General features: G+C 41.5%; 1 protein-coding gene across 5 annotated transcripts in view; it reads right to left on the minus strand.

Moving 5' to 3' along the window:
- AFF2 (AF4/FMR2 family member 2) overlaps nucleotides 1-23,542 on the minus strand; it is a 626,935-nt gene that overhangs the window by 137,348 nt on the left and 466,045 nt on the right. For all 5 annotated transcript variants that reach the window (XM_039912362.1, XM_039912363.1, XM_029067285.2 and 2 more), the window contains 3 exons: nucleotides 18,375-18,461; nucleotides 16,126-16,162; nucleotides 15,826-15,877 (listed from right to left, as the gene is read on the minus strand). In XM_039912362.1, the coding sequence (XP_039768296.1) occupies nucleotides 15,826-15,877; nucleotides 16,126-16,162; nucleotides 18,375-18,461 (176 nt within the window). The remainder of the gene's footprint in view (nucleotides 1-15,825; nucleotides 15,878-16,125; nucleotides 16,163-18,374; nucleotides 18,462-23,542) is intronic.

Consider the following 23,542-nt stretch of genomic DNA (forward strand, 5'->3'; position numbering starts at 1 on the left):
GAAGTGAATTGACTTGCTCAAGGTCACTGGCAGCAAGTGGTGGAGCGGTGATTAGAACCCAGGTCATTCTGTTGCTGAATTGTATTGTACAGTGCTCTGCACACAGTAAGTGCTCAATAAATATGATTCAGAGAATGAATGACTCCCAGGCCCATGCTCTAACCATTAGGCACACTGTTTCTCAATGATATGTTTTGATCAAAATGAGTTAAGCCATTTACCCTGAGGTTAACCAAACCCTCAGCTTGACAGATGACTACGCAGATGTAACTCAACAGGCTGTAAAGTCCTTCTTACACATTACACATCCTGAAGGCAAATGTAAAGTGACTATCAGGTAAAAACTCTCTGAAGATAAGACATCCAGAAACACATAACTGTACGGGCGTGCACGTACACAGTCTCTAACACAAACAACTCTCTCACATACAAGGTACACACTACATTACATTTATATATTTATGTTTCTATAACATATTTCTACAGTTCAGACTTTCACTAATGGAAGGATCCCCCTTTACTCCAAACTAGCAAGGTTTTGTTATACATCAGTAGGTTAGAGAGTATATATTAGAAGGTAATAAAAATGGTGGAAATTCAGAGAGGTAGTCGAGAAAACGTCAATTCTACACATGAATTTTTTTTTTAAATCAACCAATCATATTTACTCATTGCTTACTCAAGACCAGAAGTGAACATCAACAGGGAATGCTTGCTATATCACTAAGTTTCAAATCTAGTATGATGTCCCAAGAGAACTGGCTATCTATTTTGGGTCTGTATATGATTTTCTCTAACACTGGCTGGGGGCAAAAGATATGGAAGCTCACCCGGTTAAACAAATCCAAAAATCACGTCTAAGTTCCTAACAACAGAATCTATTAGCACAAAATAAAGAGGTCTTGTTTGATGTATTTCTGGTGGAGCAATGGGAGTGTATTTAAAAAAACAACAACACAGAAATAATAATGATGATGGTATTTGCTAAGCGGAAGCCGTGCGGCTTAGTGCAAAGAGGCCGGACTTGGGAGTCAGAGGTCATGGGTTCTATTCCCGGCTCTGCCATTTGTCTGCTGTGTGACCTTGGGCAAGTCACTTAATTTCTCTGTGCCTCAGTTCCCTCTTCTGTAAAATGGGGATCAACTATGAGCCCCATGTGGGACAACCTGATTACCTTGTATCTAAGCCAGCGCTTTAGAACAGTGCTTGGTACATAGTAAGTGCTTAACAAATACCATCATTATGTGCCCGGCACTGTACTAAGCAGTGGGATAGGTACAAGTTACTCAGGTTGGACATAGTCCATGTCCTATATGAGGCTCACAATATTAATCCCCATTTTACAGATGAGGGAACTGAGGCCCAGAGAAGTTAAGTGACTTGCCCAAGGACACCCAAGAGACAAGTGGTGGAGCCAGGAATCAAAGAAGGAGTGTAGGGACTGAGTGTAGAAGCAGACTCAAGGGTGTGCACCTATGGAACAATAGATTTGGGAACACATGATTCTGGTCACGGGAGAGGCCAGAGGAGATTCTCAAGGAGGAGGCAATTCTTGAACAGAGTGAAGTGATAGGCCAATTCTAAGATTCTGATTAGGGACAGAGCAGCAGCAACCAAATTCCAGTTGCAAATGAGACCATTAATCTTATTCAAATTGGTAAAGTTATTTCCATTGTCATTTTGGGTGCCTGAAGTGAAGGCAGCTGGAACTGTAACCTTAAAGTGATCCCATTCAGAGAAATGAAAAAGTGGGCCAGCTTTAAGGTGGTTTGTGCTGAGCCATAAAGGAGCTGCATATTCTCCTATGGTTAGTGGTTGAAACTGGCAGAGTTTTAACATGCGCAATGTGTAGCAGCCTTATAAGTATGCCATTATGAGGAGCAGGGTTGAGATGCCAGCTCCAAAGAGTGAGGCAAAGAAAAGTCATTCTGTTTCTTATTCTTTTTATAGATGGTCCACCACCAAACCACTGAAGCATCTATCAAAAAGGTTTTTTTGAATTCTGCTTTCAGGCTTTATTGTCAAAGAAATGGAGTTTAAAAAGTGCTGTCGGTTTTTTCAACCTGCTTTTCAGCTGAAATTCTCCATGTATTTGTGATATTCGCCAACATTACTCCCCATTAATCTGTAAAATACAACAGGCTAAGTTGTTGTTTATGCGAACCTTTGAGCAACTTTAGTAAAATGGATCTCTTAAAACATAACGCTATCAGATATTTTTATTTTGGCAGGAGGAAAAGATACTTGTAAAAAAATGAAAAGGCAAGTTTGGAGACACATTCTACCTTAAACATGTCCCCATTTACTCCACTAGGGAAAACAAATCAGATTTTGTTTTGACTTTCAGGAAATAATACAAAGCATACTTCTGTAAGGCATACATGGCCTTCCCTAACTCCCTGAAAGTTATATGCTGGATTTGTGGAGGATTCAATGTGTAAGTGGCTGGGACCTTTGGGAATTTGACATTTTACAAATCTAATAAATAAATATGTGTGTAGTGGGGAGTATGAATCTTATGAGATAATGTAGCCATTAGTTTAGGATAATGTTCTGGGATATTGATTTTTTCTAATTATATCATTAAATGTGCAATGTTTAGTACAGATGCAATGTTTGCAACTGGGCCTTTTGCTTGTTATCTTCCATTTTAAATATTTCCTACAGTTCTACAGGAGCTGTTTGCTTTACTCCTAATTAGTGGCTCTGTCAAAAGGCAGCTCCCCTCTGCTGAAGAGAATACATAGATACACTATTGACTGATCACTATCACAAGCTGCTTATTCCAGAAGGGAACATTTAAGAAATTATTCCATTAAAAGGCCTGAAAGCAACCGTCTAATGATCAAAATAAGTCCAAATATGAAAAATGAATGGCACCTAATCAAACAAGACTTATTTTTGGTCATCTTTTTTGCTTCTTAATGTGCTCAAATGGATCTATCTAAAGATTAATGTTGTCTCAATTAAATGCCACTGTTGTTTCACTTATCATAATTTTGTATATGACCACGTAAACCCCTTTTATTCCTGACTTTGCCAACCTAGCCAGAGGGAGTATCTTGAGAAATTCCTGGCGCTAACATTCAGGGATGAGCTTTTTGATTAAAGAATACCCTATTTACAGAGCGGAAAAAAACATATAAAACTAGCTAAAACACGAGTATCCGTGGGTGGAAGCACATGATTCAGTGTTACATGGATGGATTACAAATTACTTATAATTGTTAATATTTCATTACATTAAACACAGGTATAGATAGGAGCCTCTAGTAGATAGAGCACAGGTCTGGAAGTCAGAAGGATCTGGGTTCTAAATCTGGCTCCACTACTTGTCTGCTGTATGACTTTGGGCAAGTTATTTAACTTCTCGGTGGCTCAGTTACCTCATCTGTAAAATGGGGATTAGGACTGTGAGCCCCATGTGGGACATGGATTGTGTCCAATCTGATGGACTTGTATCTACCCCAACAGTTAGTAAAGGGCCTGGCACATTGGAGGCATTTAACAAATACCATAAAAAAAGGGCCAGCTCAAACTTTGGTGTCTGTTGTGCTTCATATGTCAGATGCTGCACTAAGTGTTGGAATAGATTAAAAGATAATCAGGTCAGACACAGTCCCTGTGCCACATGGGGCTTACCACTTAAGAGGGGAGGGAGAGCAGGTGTTGAATCCCCATTTTACAGATGAGGGAACTGAGGCAAAGAGAAATGAAGGGAATTGCTCAAGGTCACACAGAAGGTGTCACTTTTGATAAAATATTAATGTGCTTTGCATGAAATAGAAAGAGATGATCCCTAATTAAAACTGGGAATCAATCAGTGAATGGTATTTACTGAGCACTTACTGTGTGCACAGCACTGTACTAAGCACTAGAACTGGTCACCAGCATCCCTGCTCACAAGGACCTTACAGACTAGCAGACTAAATGCTTCTGAAGAGTTTTCGGTCCCCCTGAGAAACAGTTTTATAGTTCCCTTCTCTCTACTGTCCATTTTAAATTTTATCTCAGAATACCCCTAAAGATATAAAGTACTAGGGACCATCTAAAAGTGTCTATTGTAGGGTGTCTAGTCAGAACTCAGACGCCTCCTTCCTTCCAACTTCCACCACCTTCCACCTCTTCTCCTGAATAAGAGGGAGGATCCTTCCACCACTATTTTTATAAGTGGCTATAATGTCCTTGGTTTTTCTTTGAGTGCTCAGGCAGCTACCCTCTCCAGGCACTTAGCAAACAATGGCTGAAACTGACCCTGCCCCCCACAGCCGAAGTCCTCCTAAAATCCCATCTCTTTCATCAACTGTATTAAGCACCTGGGAGAGTATGATAGACTTAGCGGACACCACCTCCACCCGCAAGGAGTTTACGAGCAGCATGGTGTAGTGGATAGAGCTCGGGCCTGGGAGTCAGAAGGTCATTGGTTCTAATCTTGGCTCCGCCACTAGTCTGCTGTGTGACCTTGGGCAAGTTACTTCACTTCTCTGTGCCTCTGTTACCTCATCTGTAAAATAGGGAATGAGACTGGGAGCCCCATGTGGGACACGGACTGTGTTCAACCTGATTTGCTTGTATCCACTGCAGTGTTTAGTGCAGTGCCCGGCATATAGCAAGCACTTAACAAATACCACAAATATTATTCTTATTACTACCATCTAGCAAGGGGGCCAGATGAAAAAAATCTATATGGGAGGAAGGAGGAAAAGAGGGCACAGATATGAGTCTGTGCTTAAGTAGTAGGATATGCAAGATATGGACAGAAAGGCCATGGTTGAGAGTGCCCAATAATAATAATAATAGCATTTGTTAAGCACTTACTATGTGCCAAGTAAGTGGGGAGGTACAAGGTAATGAGGTTGTCCCACCTGGGGCTCAAAGTCTTAATCCCCATTTTACAGATGAGGTAACTGAGGCACAGAGAAGTTAAGTGACTTGCCCAAAGTCACACAACTGACAAGTGGTGGAGCCAGGATTCGAACCCATGACTTCTGACTCCCAACCCAGGCTCTTTCCACTGAGCCACGTTGCTTCTGGCCCAAGTGTATTTGGCCCAGAAATGTTGAGGTTCTAGATACCTGAGGAGAACAGAAATGGCGTAGGGCACACAAAGGCCTTCATCCACTCTTAGGAATTAAGCTCGCCTAAACACAGGTTGGTCAAACAACCAGCAGAAAATGACTTGGTGGCCACAGTCATCCACAGCCCGAACAGAAACACATTGCTATTAAACAGGCAACAACATAGTTGTGGTATCACTTGTCAACTCTCTGTCTCCTCTAATTTTGTTAATGGTTCTTAGATGCATTAACAAAATTATAGGAAACAGAGAGTTGACAAGTAATACCACAACTATGTTTTTGCACATTACAACTAGGTGAAAGAAGGCAATGGGGAATTTGTCTACAAGTTAGAGCTTAGAGTAATAGGTATGTAAGATCTGCACGTAAGTGCATCGTTATGCACTCACAACCTCCCATGGCACTTCTGTACATATTGATTTACATCTCTACTATTTAAGTACTTCCTTCTTCTATCTCTCAGTTATTTTGTGTCTGCCTCAGCCAAGATACTTTGAGATCCTTGAGGGCAGGGATTCTGTCTTAACTGTACTTTCTGCACAATGCTCTACACTTAATAAGTGTTCAGTAAGTACTAAAGTTTCAGAAGCATGAAACCCACCACCCAGATCACTAAAAAACAAAGAATTTGAGCACAGGAACAAACTAATCAATAAAGTTTTTTTTTGCTAGCTGACAAATTATGTTTTTAATTTCTGTAATTAAACCGGAAACGAGAAAAACTAAGGTTAAATGATCTTCGGTTTTTAACAGTGAGTCCTATCGAGAAGCAGAAGAAATCAGTATTTCTTGATTTGAGTATTTTGAGCATCAATAATACTTGTCACATTATCCAATATAGAGTCCTCAGAATAAAATCCTCTTGTTGTCTGATTACTCTTCATAAGGACCTCATGCTGATTTGTTTCACACTGTGAATTACCTTTAATTCACAGCTTGAGCAGACTGCCAAATTGTGTTTTCTGTGCTCCCAGGTGGTTGTCCCTGATACGCGAGAGAACTTCCCCAAAGATATTAAACACTTATGAAAAGTTGCCAGATCCAGGAAGTATCGTGTGCAAACATGCACTTCTCAAGGGTTATCATAACTCTTGGTTTGAGAAGGAGTAGACACTACCTGACTAAATCTATAGACATCCCCAAATTTTCCGATGCAATTCACTTTAGATTTACCAAGCTGAAAATTGATCAAGAATATTTCCAAATTCTTTAGCATTTTACCTGATTCACATTGCACAATATTTCACAGATGCTCTTGCTACTTGATCTATGAAACATCTTCTTATGTGAGAATCAGTGGGTTTTTTGAAGAAGATCTAAGTAAAGAGTCATGGTTTGGAGTCTCTCTATAATACTCATTGCAGTTCTCAAAATTACAAAAGGTACAAACTGGGGATAGGTAGATGAATTATTAGCATTTAATTCAATTCTGTTAAATTTATTTTTCTCTTGCATTTCCAAATAGAACTCCCTAAGTTCACTTAAGCAGCAATGGGACAACTTTATTTTTCCTGGAAAACAATAAATGTCCCAATACTGTCTCCCGCATAGAAGGAAAAAATCTCATGTAAATCAAAGCTTAGAAATACTCTTAAATGCATGAGGTATTATTTTATGTACAAGCAAACAGATTGGACCCCAGTGCAGTTATTCAAGGCCAGGCTCAATAATGCTCTAAAAGCATAGAGACATTCTCAATGGCCGAAAGAAGAGATAAAGGAAGGTTCTGGGAATTGAAGAGTCTGTTCTAATCTTGGCCCATTCTGTGATTCAGATTCCTCAGGTTCTAACCTCACTACTGCAATATTCTCACAATAGATGAAAGATAGGCAGGGGATAAGAACATTCCCCGCTTAAGAAAATTGTTCGAGAGTGGATAAAATAAAGATGCTAAAAAGATTGTTGTAAAGTTTCAGGCTTTATATCAAACTCCAATATTAATTGATACAACAAAATTTTCTACTCTTTTTATTCTTCACTGAAATTTTCCTTTCAGACACACGACAGCTACTTATTTTGTTTTTATTGGTTTCCTTCTACTGGGCCAACTTTATTTTTATGTAATGCTAATGCGAGCATAAGGTCACGGTACTGACTTTCCTTGTTTTTCGGGAAGACTGCCAAAGAATTGGCCTGCAGGCTGCTCTTATGGGTTGAAAGCCACTACCTGGCCCTGCTCTACTTCCTCTTGCCCTTCTCCATCACACCTCAGCCCCTGGCCTCAGGGCAATACTCAAAAATTGACATCAGTATTAGCAGAGATAAGCCTGTGTATACTGTCTACTATTTAACTCATGCAAACGACAGAAAGGGCACCTCATGTAATATTTCTAATTCTGTTCTAATTGCACTCTCCCAAGCGCCTAGTACAGGGCTCTGCATATAGTAAAAGCTCAATAAATACCATTGATGGATTGATTTCTAATGTGTCCCAAGAAACTTATTGAACAATTTTCCTTAAGAGTCATAAGAATAAGCTTATTTCTTAAACTGCCAAACACACTCTTGAGGCTCTGATGGTACAATGGCATGGTATTTTAAAATATAGAATCCTTTACTCTGTTGTCTGATTTTATTCAATTTTCTTTTCATGGGTGGGTTGGGGGGCTTTGAATTCCTCCTCTCTTTCTTCTCTCTTTATCTGGTTAAATTGCTTCACTCAGACTGCAAGATCCAGGAGGGGAGGGATGTTGTTTTTAACTTCTATTACGGTCTTCCCAGCACTTATCACTAGGTGCTTAAAATGAATGACCAGCTGGTAATAATTATAGTTAATATTTTGCCGAGGGCTAATTTAAATATATGATGTACTGCAGCTCATTTTACTACATTAAGAATGTGCTAAGGATGGTTGCTCGGGACGACTGTCCGGTGGCTTTGAGGATGCTGTATGCTCCCCAGGGATCTGCAAGGTCTCATGGGCCTGGGGCTTCTTACCCTGCTGGGGGAGAGGAAGGGTGGACTTGGATTTGCACCCATTACTCACCCTACCCTCAGAACCGTAATTTATTTATACTAATGTCTGCCTCTCCCTTTGGACTGTAAGCTCACTGTAGGCAAGGAACGTGTCTACCGAGTCTGTAATACTGTGTTCTCCCAACAGTTTATTAGTATAGTGTCCTGCACAAAGTAATTATAAATACCACACTGACTGACTGATTATATATCTTTGTCAGCACCCTCTGGGGTCGGAGTATTTCTTCATCTCAATCAAGCATCTACCTCCACCTACCTGCTGGTCATTGTGGGCAGGGTACCCGTCCACCAACTCTGTTATATTGTACTCTCCCAATTGCTTAGTACACTGATCTGCACACAGTAAGCACTCAATAAATACCATCTATTGATTGCAGATGCAGTGAGCCTCCTATTCTCTTCCCTTAAGGCTTTCCATCAGCCCTCCCAAGTCCTTGACTTAGGCTCTTTTAAAACCTGGGTTAATACGGTAAATAGAGGAAGTAGTTTTATGTCAAGAAAAGAAGAGCATGACGGCTGCAACCCCCTTTATGTTGAGCTTTTATGGAAGCTACCCAAGAGTCCTCTACCGTATAGCTGGGAACACAGGAAGTGCTTGATTAAAAAGGTTCTGGGTGGCTTCCAACTGGCCCGAGTCCAAGCGCTAACAGCCAAACTGAACAAAAGACCTGGATGTTGGGGGCTGACATACTCTTGCTGGTAATTATATAACACAAACCTACATCAAGGTCTGACTGTATACCCTTGAATTCATGGACACTGACAGAAAATCCTTCTTAGTGCAATTGGTCTCACCTTATCTGTTCCTGCTTAGTCTGCCTCACAGCAAACCAATAAGGTCGGACACGCTGTAAACATATTGTACCTAATCAATGCTACGTTATAAGGCACTAAGACAGGAAAAACAAGTAGGGTGAAATACAGGTTCTTTCCTTTTCCACCGTTTCTTTAAGTGGCTTTATCTATAGAGCCTCAAGGATCCTATTTAGAATGCAAGGTTAATAGTTGAATATTAAAAGTACAGGGATGCAATAAAAATTCAATTGGTTTTTAATAGTATGAAAATGATGTGAAAACATAATAATACTTCTAATGATGGTATTTGTTAAGCGCTTACTATGTGCAAAGCACTGTTCTAAGCACTGGGGGGATATAAGACGATCAGGTTGTCCCACGTGGAGCTCACGGTTTTTAATCCCCATTTTACAGATGAGGTAACTGAGGCACAGAGAAGTTAAGTGACTTGCCCAAAGTCACACACCTGGCAAGCGGCAGAACCGGGATTAGAACCCCTGACCTCTGACTCCCAAGCCCGGGATCTTTCCACTGAGCCAAGCTGTAAAATGGGGATTTAAAACCTGTTCTCCCTTCCCCTTGTGTCTACCCCCAGCAGCTTAGTACAGTGCCTAGCACACAGTAAGCACTTAACAAAGACCATTAAAAAAATGCTAAAGAGAAAGAGTAGGAAAAAATTAGAAGAGGGGTTAGTAAGTAAGTAACTAGTAGAAAGTGGTAAACAAATACACTAAATTGTAATCCTCTTGAGGGTGGGGTTTGGGTCTTCCCTTTTTAATGGCATTTGTTAAGTGCTTCTATGTGCCAGGCACCGTACTAAGCACTGTGGTAGATACACAATAATCAGGTTGGATTACTGAGTCCACATGGGACTCTCAGGATTAATCCCCATTTTAAAGATGAGGTAAGTGCGGCACAAAGAAGTTAAGTGACTTGCCCAAGGTCATACGGCATAAATGAGCACTTACTGTGTTCAGCGTATGATACTAAGCATTTGGGAAAGTACAAAGCAGTCGAGTTGGAAGACCCATTTTTTTAATGTTCTTTGCTAAGTGCTTACTATGTTCCAGGCACTGTACTAAGCTGCTGGGGGTAGACACAAGGGGAAGTGAGAACACGTTTTAGATCCCCATTTTACAGATGAGGAAACTGAGGTTCAGTGATGTTAAGTGAATTTCCCAAGGTCACACAACAGGCAAGCGGCAGAATTGGGAGTAGAACACAGGTCTCCTGACTCTAGGTCCTGTGCTTTTACAAGACTTCTGAAGAAATCTCTTCAGTCAACTCCCGATTAAGGCAGTACTTAATTTTCAATATTTCCAGTTACAATTAACAGAACTCACAAAATTTCTAAATTTTCACTCAGTTTCAGTTTTTACCATACACTGGCTTCAACTTCATGTCATGTAGATAAAGCACAGGCTTAGGACTTTGGGGACCTGGCTTCTATTCCTGACTCTATCACTTGCTTGGTCTGTGACCTTGGTCAAGTCACTTAACTTCTCTGTGCCTCATCTATAAATCAAAATAAAATATGTCTTCTTCTTCACCCATACACCGTGAGCCCTATGTGGGATAGTGAATGTGTCTGATCTGATTGTTCTGTACCTATCCCAACACTTAGTACCCTGCTTGGCACATAGTAAGTGGTTAACAAATACCAATATTATTATCATTATTTTAAATTTCTTTCATGACACTAGCTCCATTTTCTGTCTTTAGTAGTATTTCAATAGAGGTAAGATGGGCATGTTGACCCTCCCTGATGAATCTAATTCCGGTAACCCCAGCCTTTCTTTGTGCCCTTCTGACTCTCTGGCCTTTCTTTCCTACCCTGCTATCCCCTCTTTAAACTTTTCCCTGCTCTCTTTCCCCCCAGTTTTTTCCACTTTACCATTTTCTTAATGGTCTTTGCTAAGTGCTTACTATGTCCCAGGCACTGTACTAAGTGCTAGGGTAGACACAAATTTGTCAGATTGGACACCATCCCTGTCTCTCATGGGGCTCACAGTCTTAGCCCCCTTTTTACAGATGAGGGAACTGAGGCACAGAGAAGTGAAGTGGCTTGCCCAAGGTCACACAGGAGACAAGTGGCAGAGCTGGGATTAGAACCAGGTCCTTCTGATTCCCAGGCCCGTGCTCTATCCACTAGGCCATGCTGCTTCTCTGCTAGGCCAGTCTGCTTCTCTGTTATCTCTCTTCTGAGACCATTCCAGCCTGGTCTGTGGGACTGTGTTGGTTCCAGGGGAAAAGGGGGTCTTGCAACTTGGGAAGGAGCTGAGCTGACTGTGAAGACTGTAAGCCCATCAAAGGGCAGGGACTGTCTCTATCTGTTACCGATTTGTACATTCCAAGTGCTTAGTACAGTGTTCTGCACATAGTAAGCGCTCAATAACTACTACTGAATGAATGAATGAATAAAAATAATTCAAAGCCAGTATCCAAAGCAATGGATTCAGGTGCGGGAGCGTGGCGAGGGGGTGGAGGAGAAATTACCAGGGGCTTAGTGGGCGAGTGGATTTGGGGACATCCAATATCCAAGGAAAAATAGGGAAATTTTTCAAAGCCTCAACGGGGTGGAAGGTTTGTCAAGAGAGGATGACATCATGGGAGCAAGGTAATTGCAGTCATCATGATAGGTAGACATCAGTTTGCCTTCTGATAGTTCTCTGGCAATGAGGCTCTACAGTTTCAAGTGCTTAGTACAGTGCTCTGCACACAATAGGTTCCCAATATATACTATTGATTGATTGAAGACTGAGTATACTAATCTGGGTTTAGGAACCAATCTCTCAATTTTCAACACTGCACCTATGAGCTGGTTGTTTCCAGGTTACAGCGTTTTGATGTAGGACACAAGTTTTCAAGACACAATTGGACGTTAGCTTGAGGACAGCCTAAATTTTCAATAGAATTATTGACAGCATTTTTTAAATGGCCTTTAGGCACTTACTCTGCGTCAAAAATGGTTCTAAGTGCTACAGTTGATACAAATTAATTAGGTTGGACACAGTCCCTATCCTGCATGGGACTCTCACAGTCTAAGTAGGAGGGAGAACAGGAGAACTGAGGCACGGAGAAGTTAAGTGACTTGCCCAAGGTCACAGAGCAAGCATTTGGCAGATCTGGGTTTTTGAAGCTAACCCTAGCTGCCACCTTCCTTCTGAGCCAAACTATGGCCACCCTCATCCTACATCACTAGCTCTCCTCAATGGTCTCTATGAGTTCAGGGTCACTTCTTTTCACTGCTCAGCTTGTTCCCTTGGGTTGTCCTTCCTTGTCCTGAGGGAATCTAAGTCACCTCCCTTGTTTTACATTTACCTCAGTTATTTTAGCAACATTTCTTCCCTTCACTGGAGAAGATAATGAGAGTTGCCAATATTCCTCTTTCTGAGGCAAAAGAATAAATTGTAGCATTCCTAGAAATGAAGATTAAGCATGGTTGCTTGCAGTCAATATTTCAATTGGGTTTTTCATTGATATTTCAATGTATGTTCCACCACAAAAAGAAGCATTTTGTTTTATCAGACCAGGCTCATTTGGGCAGGCATTACAACTGATAACAGAAGACTAAATTTCAAAGTAAATGTTTAAACCACACAGATACAGCTATCACCTACCCACCCACCAATCAGCAAAGAATGGATATTCATAGTTTGTCTTGTACCAGAAGATGCAGGATTTCTGTAGCACCATTTGGAACAACTCTTGAATGTTGAACACTTACTGTGTGTCATTCCAAAACAATCTCAATTTGAAGATAAAATCTGCTTTTTCTCAACTGGTGAAACTATCCAGGTTAAGGGAACTAATGCAGCAGTGTGGCTCAGTGGAAAAAGTACAGGCTTGGGAATCAGAAGACCTGGGTTCTATTGCCATCTATACTATTTGCCCGCTGTATGACTTTGGGCAAATCACTTAACTTCTCTATAACTCAGTTTCCTCATTTGTAAAATGGGGGTTAAAAACCTCTGTTCTTTCGGCAATTTAGACCGGGAGCCTCATTTGGGACAGGAACTTTGTTTTGATTGTACTTATCTGCCCCTTTGCTTAGAACAGTGCTTGGCACATAGTAGAGCACTTAAAGACCGTCATGATTATTATGATTACCTGAGGAATTAAGGGATTTTGCCTTACAAGATAATAAATATCTCCCTGCTATAACATGGGGCCATAACCGGCTCAGGAAATCCCTTGGGATTAACGTGACCTACTTAAGGAGCCGGGCTCATTTGATTCTAAGTTCACCCACAATTAGAATGACTTCCCTTCAGGATGTTTATCTCGCCCAGAGGGCGGCCTTGTCAAATGGAATTTCTTGGAAGCGGATTTAATAGTTTCTATGTAGTAAAATGGGAAAAAAAAAATGACAGTCACGGCTAAGCTGATCATAATTTGGGAGCTAAAAATAAAAGTAACTTTATAGTAGCTCTGACCTGTCATGTGTAAAATCCATTGCCTACAATACGAAGGCAGTTCATTCCAGCAGAAGTCTGATTGATAGTGTTGGAACTTCAGATCAAGCAGCAGAACAGAGAGCAACTGGTTCATAAAATGTACTCAGTATCTTCTAGTTTTATATCAGGCTTCCTAAAGAGAACTTTAGTCCCATTAAATGCACTGTATACCACTGAGCTGTGAAGCACTGTTCTTTTGAAATTCACCTTATATCTATAAACCATGATTGACAAGTCTATTACTGTTGGCTACAAACTATTGAAATATTGCATTTTATGGTGCCCTCACCAAAATATTTTTCCTGGTGGAATTCTAATACATTTGCCTTAGGTGCAAAATCATTTTAGGATGTAATAATATTTTGATGCTTTGCTAGAAAAGGGGGATTGTTGCAAACCTGGCGCCGGTTGGAAGTTGGGAAATTTGGGTCTATTCCTTAATTTTTCAGACAAGATCACTGATTAGATCATTACTACTGTTTTGGGCTCAGAGGAAAAATAACAATCCACTGATAAAGGGAAAGCCAAACAAAGCGGTCACTCGGATTATGGAAATGAGATAATTGAATAATGTGTCAAATACTTCCCTGTGTGACTTTGAGCAAATCACTTAACTTCTCTGTGCCTTTGTTTCAATACCTGTTCTCCATCCTCCTTAGACTGTGAGGGACAAGGGCTGTGTCTGACCTAATTATCTTCTTTCTACCCCAGTGCTTAGGACAGTCCTTAGCATATAGTAAGCACTTATTTTATGGTATTTGTTAAGCGCTTACCCTATTTATTTTGTTAATGAATTGTACATCGCCTTGATTCTATTTAGTTGCCATTGTTTTTACGAGATGTTCTTCCCCTTGACTCTATTTATTGCCATCGTTCTTGTCTGTCCGTCTCCCCCGATTAGACTGTAAGCCCGTCAAACGGCAGGGACTGTCTCTATCTGTTGCCGACTTGTTCATCCCAAGCGCTTAGTACAGTGCTCTGCACATAGTAAGCGCTCAATAAATACTATTGAATGAATGAATGAATGAATGTGCCAGGTGCTGTACTGTTAGGGTAGCTAATCAGGTTGGACACAGTCCATGTTCCTCATAGGGCTCACACTTTTAATCCATTTTACAGATGAGGTAACTGAGGCACAGAGAACTCAAATGACTTACCCAAGGTAACACAGAAGACAAATGGCCGGGCCAGGATTAGAATTCAGGTCTCTCTGCCTCCCAAGCCTGCCCTCTTTCCAGTAGGCCTTGCTGCTTCTTTAATAATTACCACAATTATTATGGGTAGTATGTCCAAAGTACCTGGAAACTTTCTCTCAAAAACAAAGACCGATTTACATTAAATGAGGTCTGCTGTAGGTCACAGAGAATTTTACCCAACTGCAAAATTGCACTAGCGAAGAAGAGGTCTGGGGCCAAGAAGAAATTGGGCTGGGCAAAAAGGACATCACACTGAGGGTACGTCAGAAATTCCAGTCAAAACAGAAAACATGGTTTTGAGTACTAGGACTCAATTTCTGCAGTTTAGTAGCATCAGATGCATCACCTCTGTGACACTGCTTGTGGAAGGATCGATGAAAATATAGTGAGACCATTTCTACCTGCCTGAAGTGCTTGTGAACCGACTATAAGGCTAAGTTAAATCGGAAGGGAATGGATGAGTTGGAAAAGAAAACAGGTGGTCCAGTTGGCAATCAGTTTTGTCAAATTCATTACTAACCCACAGGGCAAACATGGGCAACTCATTTAATTGCTCTTTGACTCATTCTACTCAGTATACATTACAGTTCTTCTTACTCCCAATGGCCGGCCAGTCAGTCAATCATATCTTAGTTCCTCGTTTTGGGTAGAATTGGGAATATTGCACTGTGGTAAACTATTTTATTTTGAATATCATGAGCTCATATCTCACACAATACTCTCAAAATACACTTCATTTCCCATTAGAAATATTATTTTATGAGAGAGGCAAATTACTTATAATTTTGTAGTTAGGCATCTCTAAACTTTTTCTTCTAGAACTAAAGATTTTTCTCTCACATCTCTTGTTACCTTAGCATTATAATCACTAAAAGACCTGACCGGAGCAAGATCTTAAACTGAGGTCATGTGGTACCCTATGCATATCTGAATGTAGCATTGGCTGTTGTTTATCATATGATTGTCAATGCATTGTTTGCTGTACATCAAATTTTCACATTTTGTAATTCTGTCAGGCCAGATCACTGTGACAGTGAAGATCCTTGAAGTTATAGGTCCTTAATGGCATGGGGCTGGGGGGGGGGGGTGAGGAGGAGGTCTATTTTCTGTTCCAAATTTCTTTTTCCTGGAATCATATTGTGCTTTACAGTAGAAGAGCCCTGGGAAAGGATAGTTTGAACACTTTCAAGAATCACAAACTAAATATGGGAGGAGAAGAATACTAGGATGGCACAGTAGGCTCTATTTTCTACAAAAATTAATCACACGGATGTCTTCCCCTATCAAGCTTCAAATAACTCCTAAGAAAATTTGAGTACTTACGACTTTTGTGGCACTGACTTGCTGGTACCTTTGCTGGCTGGGTCACTCCACTCTGCAAACAAAACAAAACCAAAGTCCACATTTTCAAATGTCAAAAGATTATGCTGAATTAAACTGTGCCAAAAACTGACAGCCCATCTAATTATGCTTCGTTTCACAACATGACACAATAGACACCATGCAATAAAAAATGGAATGATCTGCTATAGCACAATTTAATGAATTTTTCATTCACTGTTTTAGTGATGTTGAACAGGGGGAGAGAAAGGATTATTTGGACTACAGACAATAAAGACCTACTTTGTACACTGTATCCTGAGGTCAGGTGTTGGGAATCCTACAACAAAGAGCACACAGAATGTCGGCATTAGTTAAATCAAATAAAAAGTTCACAATATTGTTAAAATCCTCCCTTTCCTCTGTTTTGCTGATCTAAACATTTATCCTATCCTGCATTGATTACTGCTTCAGCCTTCTCACTGACCTCCCTGGCTCATGTGTCTCCTCTCTCCAGTCCATCCTTCACCTGCTGCCTTTGATGATTTAAAAAAAAAAAAAAAGAAACCCCCCCAAAAATGTTCAGTCCATGGTGCCCAGAACCTCCAGTAGTTGCCCATCCATTTCTGCAACAAACAGAAACTATTTACCCCTTGGCATAACAAGAAGCCCCCCCCCCAAAATGTTCAGTCCATGGTGCCCCGCTCTTCAAGAACCTACAGCAGTTGCCCATCCACTTCTGCAACAAACAGAAATTATTTACCCCTTGGCTTTAAAGCATTCACTCAATCAGCTTGTCTCCTCTTACCTTACTGAAATCCTATTACATCCTAGCCTGCTCCCTTTGCTACTCTAAAACCAACTAACTCATTGTACCTTGATCTCGTCTACCTCACCACCACCCCCATGCCCTCCCTCTTTCTGGCCTGGAACTCCCTCCCCCTCCATATACAACCAACCACCAAACACTCCACCTTCCAAGTCTTATTAAAATCACATCTCCTCCAAGAGGCTTGACTAAGCCCTTTTTTTCTTTATCCCCTTTTCCTTCTTTGTCGCCTACGCACTTGGATGGCTTTGGTTCCTAGGCCCAAAAATGTTAGGGTCATAGCTTGGGAAGCCTTCCAGTAGTACCAAGAATTAAGTGGGCTGCCAGCTTCCAGCTTCCAGGAGAGCTACACACCAGCACTAGAGGTCTGCCAGTAACCATCAGGCACATTCCTAGCCCAGGCTAGGGGCACGCAAAGTCTCAATCAATCAGTCAAACCATCAAGGGTGTTTACTGAGTGCTTACTATGTGCAGATCCCAGTCTGCACTTGCAGAAATTATGGGATTTCACTGATCTAAAGATTATTACACAATTTACTCTTTGCCAATATCCCTTTGGTTGGATTAAAATGGAAGTTGGAAAGAGATGCACTATTAAGAAACCTATGGGTTTGAGGTCTTTTTTTTAATGGTATTTGTTAAGCACTTTTGTGTCTGTACTAAGCATTCATTCATTTTCATTCATTCATTTTGATTAAGCGTTTACTGTGTGCAGAGCACTGTACTAAGCGCTTGGAAAGTACAATACAGCGATAAAGAGAGACAATCCCTGCCCACAACGAGCTTACAATCTAAGGGGGGGAGAGAAAGACATCAAAACAAGTAAACATATATCAATATAAAGAGAATTATAGTTATAATCACATACATATACACAAGTGCTGTGGGTGGGGGAAATGAGGAAAAGTGAGGTGACGCGGAAGGGAGAGGGAGTTGAGGAAAATGGGGCTTAGTCTGGGAAGGCCTCTTGAGGGAGGCGTGCCTGCAGTTGAGCTTTGAAGGGGGGAAGAGTGATTGTTTGGTGGATTTGAGGAGGAAGGGGATTCCAGGCCTGAGGCAGGATGTGGGCCAGGGGTCGACGGCGAGAAAGGCGAGATCGAGGCACAGTGAAAAGGTTAGCACCTGAGGAACGGAGTGCGCAAGCCGAGACGTAGAAGGAGAGAAGGGAGGTGAGGTAAGAAGTGGCAAGGTGATGGACAGCTTTGAAGTCAATAGTGAGGAATTTTTGTTTGGTATGGAGGTTGACAGGCAACCACCAAAGATTTTTGAGGAGGGAGGTGGTGACATGCCTGAACCTTTCTGTAGAAACACTGCTTCTGTAGAAATAGTGCTTCTGTAGAAGCACCGAGGCTAATCAGTTTGGATTCAATCCATGTCCCACATGGGGTTCACAGCCTTAATCTCCATTTTGCAGATGAGAAAACTGAGTCACAGAAAAGTTAAGTGACTCATCTAAAGCCACAGATCAGACAAGTGGCGGAGCTGGGATAAGAGCCAGGTCCTTGGACTCCCAGGATGTGATCTTCCCACTAAGCCACAATGCTTCCCCTACTCAGACTCAATCTATCCTAATATCTTTTTAGGTGCAATTCAATAGCATGCTTATCAGTCCCCCAAAAGGCCTGGGGGGGAGAAGGACCTGGAACTTCAGAGGATTCACGAGCCAAAGTTAATTTCAAGATTAAAAGTCTGAGAGAAAGTCTGGGCAATCACATGAACCAACCTTGCTTGGGATGGAAAACTTGGTCTGTTCAGCTTTTCCAGGGGTATGAATGGCAGTGAGAGGAGGTGGCCAGGTATGGGTCATCTCCTAATTAGAAAAAAACAACAACAAACCAATGTTAGTCTCAGGACACATCTCAGAACCTCAGTGCAAAATTGCTTCTTCTCACAGGGCTACCATTTCACTCTCCCTATGCCAGAACTATTGCATTTTATATTCAAAGATCATGAAGCTGATGCTGCTGTTCTCCACAAATTCCAAAGAAACTGCAAAGAACTATGTGTCACCGGTCAATATGGCCTACTGAATTACAGGTGTAGCCAATCTGCAATTCTACCTCTTGGTTCACAGGCAGAACGGTCAATGTTATCGTTTGGAACACCAAGGTACCAATTTCCTTTCCAAAGACAAGCTACTAGATTTCCAGTATTCCCTGCATTTGAAGATTGGTGCTTGGACAGTAGTTGGTGTCTTAACATTTGGAGACAATATTCTTAAGACAAAACTGTTCGACAAAATCATCAGTGACAAACTGCATCCATAATCTAAGGTTAATCCTTCGATCCTGGCAACTGTAAATCTCAGACCTCTCACTCAATTGAAACTAGGTATTTTGAGGAGGAAAACATTTAATTCTGAGTATTGAGGCCATAATACTAATAGGATTTTCAACTTTTACATTTCTTATTTAAATATAATAGCTAATGAAGTTAAATTCATTTCCCAAAAGAGGCAACATGATGGATTTCTGACAGGTTTTTCATGGACACGATTCTGAAAAAATAAAACTGAGTTGCCAGAGATGGTGCAAAAATGTGTCTTGATAAGACAGTGTTTAGAAAGCATATGGTCATTTGTGCTCTATTTTCTTTGATCTCGTATTCAGAAAGGGGAGGGCAATATAAAATCTTGGGTGGTGATGCCACAGGTTTTTCTAGTTAACTTTCTTTCATAATTACAAAGCTCAAAAAGTTTCTTTAATGACTAAAGAAACATATTCTAGGCATCTAACCCATGAGATTTTATATTCAATGGGACTATTACTTATTTAACCAGATTCTTTTAGTGAGTAAGGTTACTCTCTGGGAGTAAATTATGCATTGCAGTAGGTACGTTGCCTGTTTGGGGCCCTTGGGTACTATTTAGTAAATTACTAAATTTTGTGACCTGTCTTAATTTACAGGTACAATTCTTTTTTTTTTTAAAAAAAAACTAAATGGCACTCTAGTGACTTGAAAGAATTAATGTACCTCTCAAAGTGCATAGCTTACACTCCGATAGTTCTGTAATTTACTCACTGGCAGAATCTGATTGTATAAGATTACCATGGGAGCTTGTAGTTTAGTTCGGCAGACACATGAAACCTTTACAAATTACTGGGTTTTCGGGCCGATCTGATTTTTGGTAAGTGAAAATGTCAGACTTTATAAAAAGGCAAGCCAAACGGAAGGAGCCACAAGGGCATTCAATTAAACTACAGAAGATGCGATTGGAAGGCCTGTGATTAGCTGTAAGGACATCTTTAGGGTCAAAGCGAACACCAAATACATTCACTTTCTTAAACTAATTATCCAATTTACATATAGGCATCTGAGTGCATAGTGTGCTCTCTTCCTCTTGTCATTCCCTCAGATAATTAAATTGACTGCGGTGCTATGTTTACAATGTGGCATCTGGACACCTGGGACCATGAAACAGAAGTCCGATAGTCTTGGAACAAAGTAATCGGATATGGGGTGACTGTCTCGAAGCAGAGGTTTTGGGACAATCTTGACCCACAGAAGGAGAAATGGAAACAGCATCAGACCTTAGGGGTAACACAGCAAATCTTGTACCAAGGAGTAATCTTAACATGCACAAAGCATGGATGGGATGACTGGTCACACACTGGTCTTATCCAGGGGGTGAAAGTAATAATAATAATAATGTTGGTATTTGTTAAGCGCTTACTATGTGCAGAGCACTGTTCTAAGCGCTGGGGGAGATACAGGGTAATCAGGTTGTCCCACATGAGGCTCATAGTCTCAATCCCCATTTTACAGATGAGGGAACTGAGGCACAGAGAAGTGAAGTGACTTGCCCACAATCACACAGCTGACAAGTGGCAGAGCTGGGATTCGAACCCATGACCTTTGACTCCCAAGCCCTGGCTCTATCCACTGAGCCACGCTGCTTCTCTAAAAATGTTTTCTGACAGGAACAGCATGGCATCTAAAAAACGAAGATCGCCACCATGGAAGCGGTGAGTGGGCATTGAGTGCATTTATAAAACTGAAAAAGAGATTAAGATATTTGATAACATTGCCTTGATTCTATTTAGTTGCCATTGTTTTTACGAGATGTTCTTCCCCTCGACTCTACTTATTGCCATTGTTCTCGTCTGTCCGTCTCCCCCGATTAGATTGTAAGCCCGTCAAACGGCAGGGACTGTCTCTATCTGTTGCCGACTTGTTCATTCCAAGCGCTTAGTACAGTGCTCTGCACATAGTAAGCGCTCAATAAATACTATTGAATGAATAACTGGGATCGTGTCTACTAATTGTATCATTCTCTCCCAAGTACTTAGAGCACAGTGTTCTATGCAGAGCTACTGACTGATTGGATGGGTGAGAGAGGGTTGGAGATGCACCTGTTTGGCCCTCAGCAGGGAGGGGATGACGAGAATGCTACAGATTTGGGGAGCCCCACGGGGATTGAATCATATTAGCAACATGGCAGAGTAGGTAGAGCACTGGCTTGGAATTAATTCAGAAGGTCATGGGTCCTAATCCCAACTCTGCCACTTGTCTGCTGTGTGACCCTGGGTAAGTCACTTCACTTCCCTCCTCTGTAAAATGGAGATGGAGACTGTGAGCCCCATGCGGTACAGGGACTTTGTCCAGCCTGATTTGCTTGCAACCCCCTCACCAGCACTTAATACAGTGCCTAGCACAAACTAAGTGCTTAACAAATACCACAATTATTATTATTATTATTATTAGGGGAAAAACTGAGGAAATGACCCCTGCACACTTGATATTATTCACTCTTTGGTAAAGAGGTAACAGGTACTCCCATCCTGGCATGAAAATTTGATTTTTGTTTTTAATGGTATTTGTTAAGTGCTTGCACTGCACTTAGCACTGGGGTAGATACAAGTTAATCAGGATGGATACAGTCCCTGGCCTTTACAGTGTTTACAGTCTTAATTCCCATTTTACAGATGAGGTAACTGAGGCAAAGAGAAGTTAAGTGACTTGTCCCAAGTCACAGAGCAGACAAGTGGCAGAGCCAGAATTAGAACCCAGGTCCCTATGACTCCCAGGCCCATGTTTTTTTCCACAGGGCCATGATGCTTCCTGTTACTATCATCCCACAGTGCATTAAGTTTTAGTTGAAAGATAAAGCACCCTAAGCTAGCTACACAGTACTGACATCAGGAGGCCAAGTGGCAAGTCTCTGTTTGGCCAAATTGAAGCCAAGGAAAGAATGCTAAGATTGCTTTCAAAGGCTGCTCTGTGTTCCAAGGAGAAGGAGGAGCTAACTAAGCAGTAAACCTTGGGGTCTATGTCACTTTATTAGTTATTTTTCATTACTTGGCAAAGAATGAGCCACAAAGCATCAAGGCACTTTACATAATTGCTAACAATAGGCCCGATGAGCATGGAGACCTACATTAATGTGATGTGAAGATCGTAAATTCAAATGGAGAAAAATCAGGAAAGGCCAAATTTAGGATTTCCAGAGCAATTATTACTCATTCAAATTGCATCTGCTTTAGATTCACAGTTAGTATTCTAAACTAATCCAAAATCAGGTTTGGTCAATTATCTGTGTATCCTGGCACAGAGGCCATCCACCTTTAAAGACTAAGCTTTGGCCTGGAACACAGTTTCAGTTCTGGAGGCTGCAACTGATTCATCCACTACGTCTACAGAGGGCAAGCCTAATATGAGACTGAAAAAACTGTAAGGACGCCGTCAGTGTCTTCACTATCCCAATACCAGGGAGGTAGCTAACCTGCCAGCCAGTGAAAACCAATCAATGGTATTTACTGAGGGTTTACTATGTTCAGCTCACTGTACTAAGCACTAAGCAACTAGAGTTAGTTCCCCTCTAACTCGGGGACAATGTTCTTGCAGAACTACACACTGAGGAAAACCTGCATTGGCGCATTCAGTCCTCGACCCACATCCGATACCGTGCCCACGTGCACCGCTATTCCCTCTCCTTTACACTGTAAGCGTTCTGTGGACAGGGAACATGTTTACCAACTCTTTCATATTGTACTCTCCCATTCAAAGTGCTCAATGACTACCACTGATTCAATGATCAAACACCACGTCACACAGTATCCAAATGGACAAGTGTCGCAGGGAGACCCTTACTTAATTCTGCCATTGCTTTCCACCCAACGCACGCACTAACAGTGAAAACATGCACTTGCTCAGAACTGAATCTACCCGGACTATCCTAGGATATTATATTAAACTTTCATTCTACCACCCTGCCAATGGAGTCACAAAAATGACTAGAAGCAGCCATTTCTAGAACATTTACAGCTCAACGGGAATGGGACTCCAGAGGAGAAAGGGCTGGATTTCATTTTCCGAACCTGATGTTGGTCCGGGTTCATGGGAACCTCTTCCCCGTCCACCTTGTTTTCGGCCTTAGGGCAAGAGGGCCTAGCCAGGCATTTCCTCAGTCCCCTTCAGTCCAGAGAAAGGGGGCCAAAAGAACAGCTTCATGTCAGGTTGGGGAGGGATCAGGGCGGTGCAAGCGATACAGGATTCCAATTTCTCTCTCAGAGCAAGAACATTGGCTTTGAATTCCCCATCCAGAGAGGCAGGCATGGGTGTAGCTTTTTTTTTTCATTTTTCATTTTTTTCCCAGTGGTATTTGTTAAGCGCTTACTATGTTCTGGGGGCAATACTAAGCACTGGGGTAGATATAAGCTAATTAGGTTGGATGCAGTCCATATCCCACAGGGGGTTCTTTCCAGATTCATGTAGTCTCACCTTACCCCTTACTTCCAGCTCCACCTAAGTGGGGAAGGGCAGCATCTTAAGTCCGTTAGGCGAGCCAGGAGCTGCATTTCCTGGCTGCCCAACCACTTCAGTAGTCTTAAGGCTTTCTCCTCTATGCTCCCACAGCAGGTCCAAGGGGACCCAGCAAAACGAGGGGAAGGA

Source organism: Ornithorhynchus anatinus, chromosome 6 (assembly GCF_004115215.2).
Source record: "Ornithorhynchus anatinus isolate Pmale09 chromosome 6, mOrnAna1.pri.v4, whole genome shotgun sequence".
NCBI classification, from domain to species: domain Eukaryota; kingdom Metazoa; phylum Chordata; class Mammalia; order Monotremata; family Ornithorhynchidae; genus Ornithorhynchus; species Ornithorhynchus anatinus.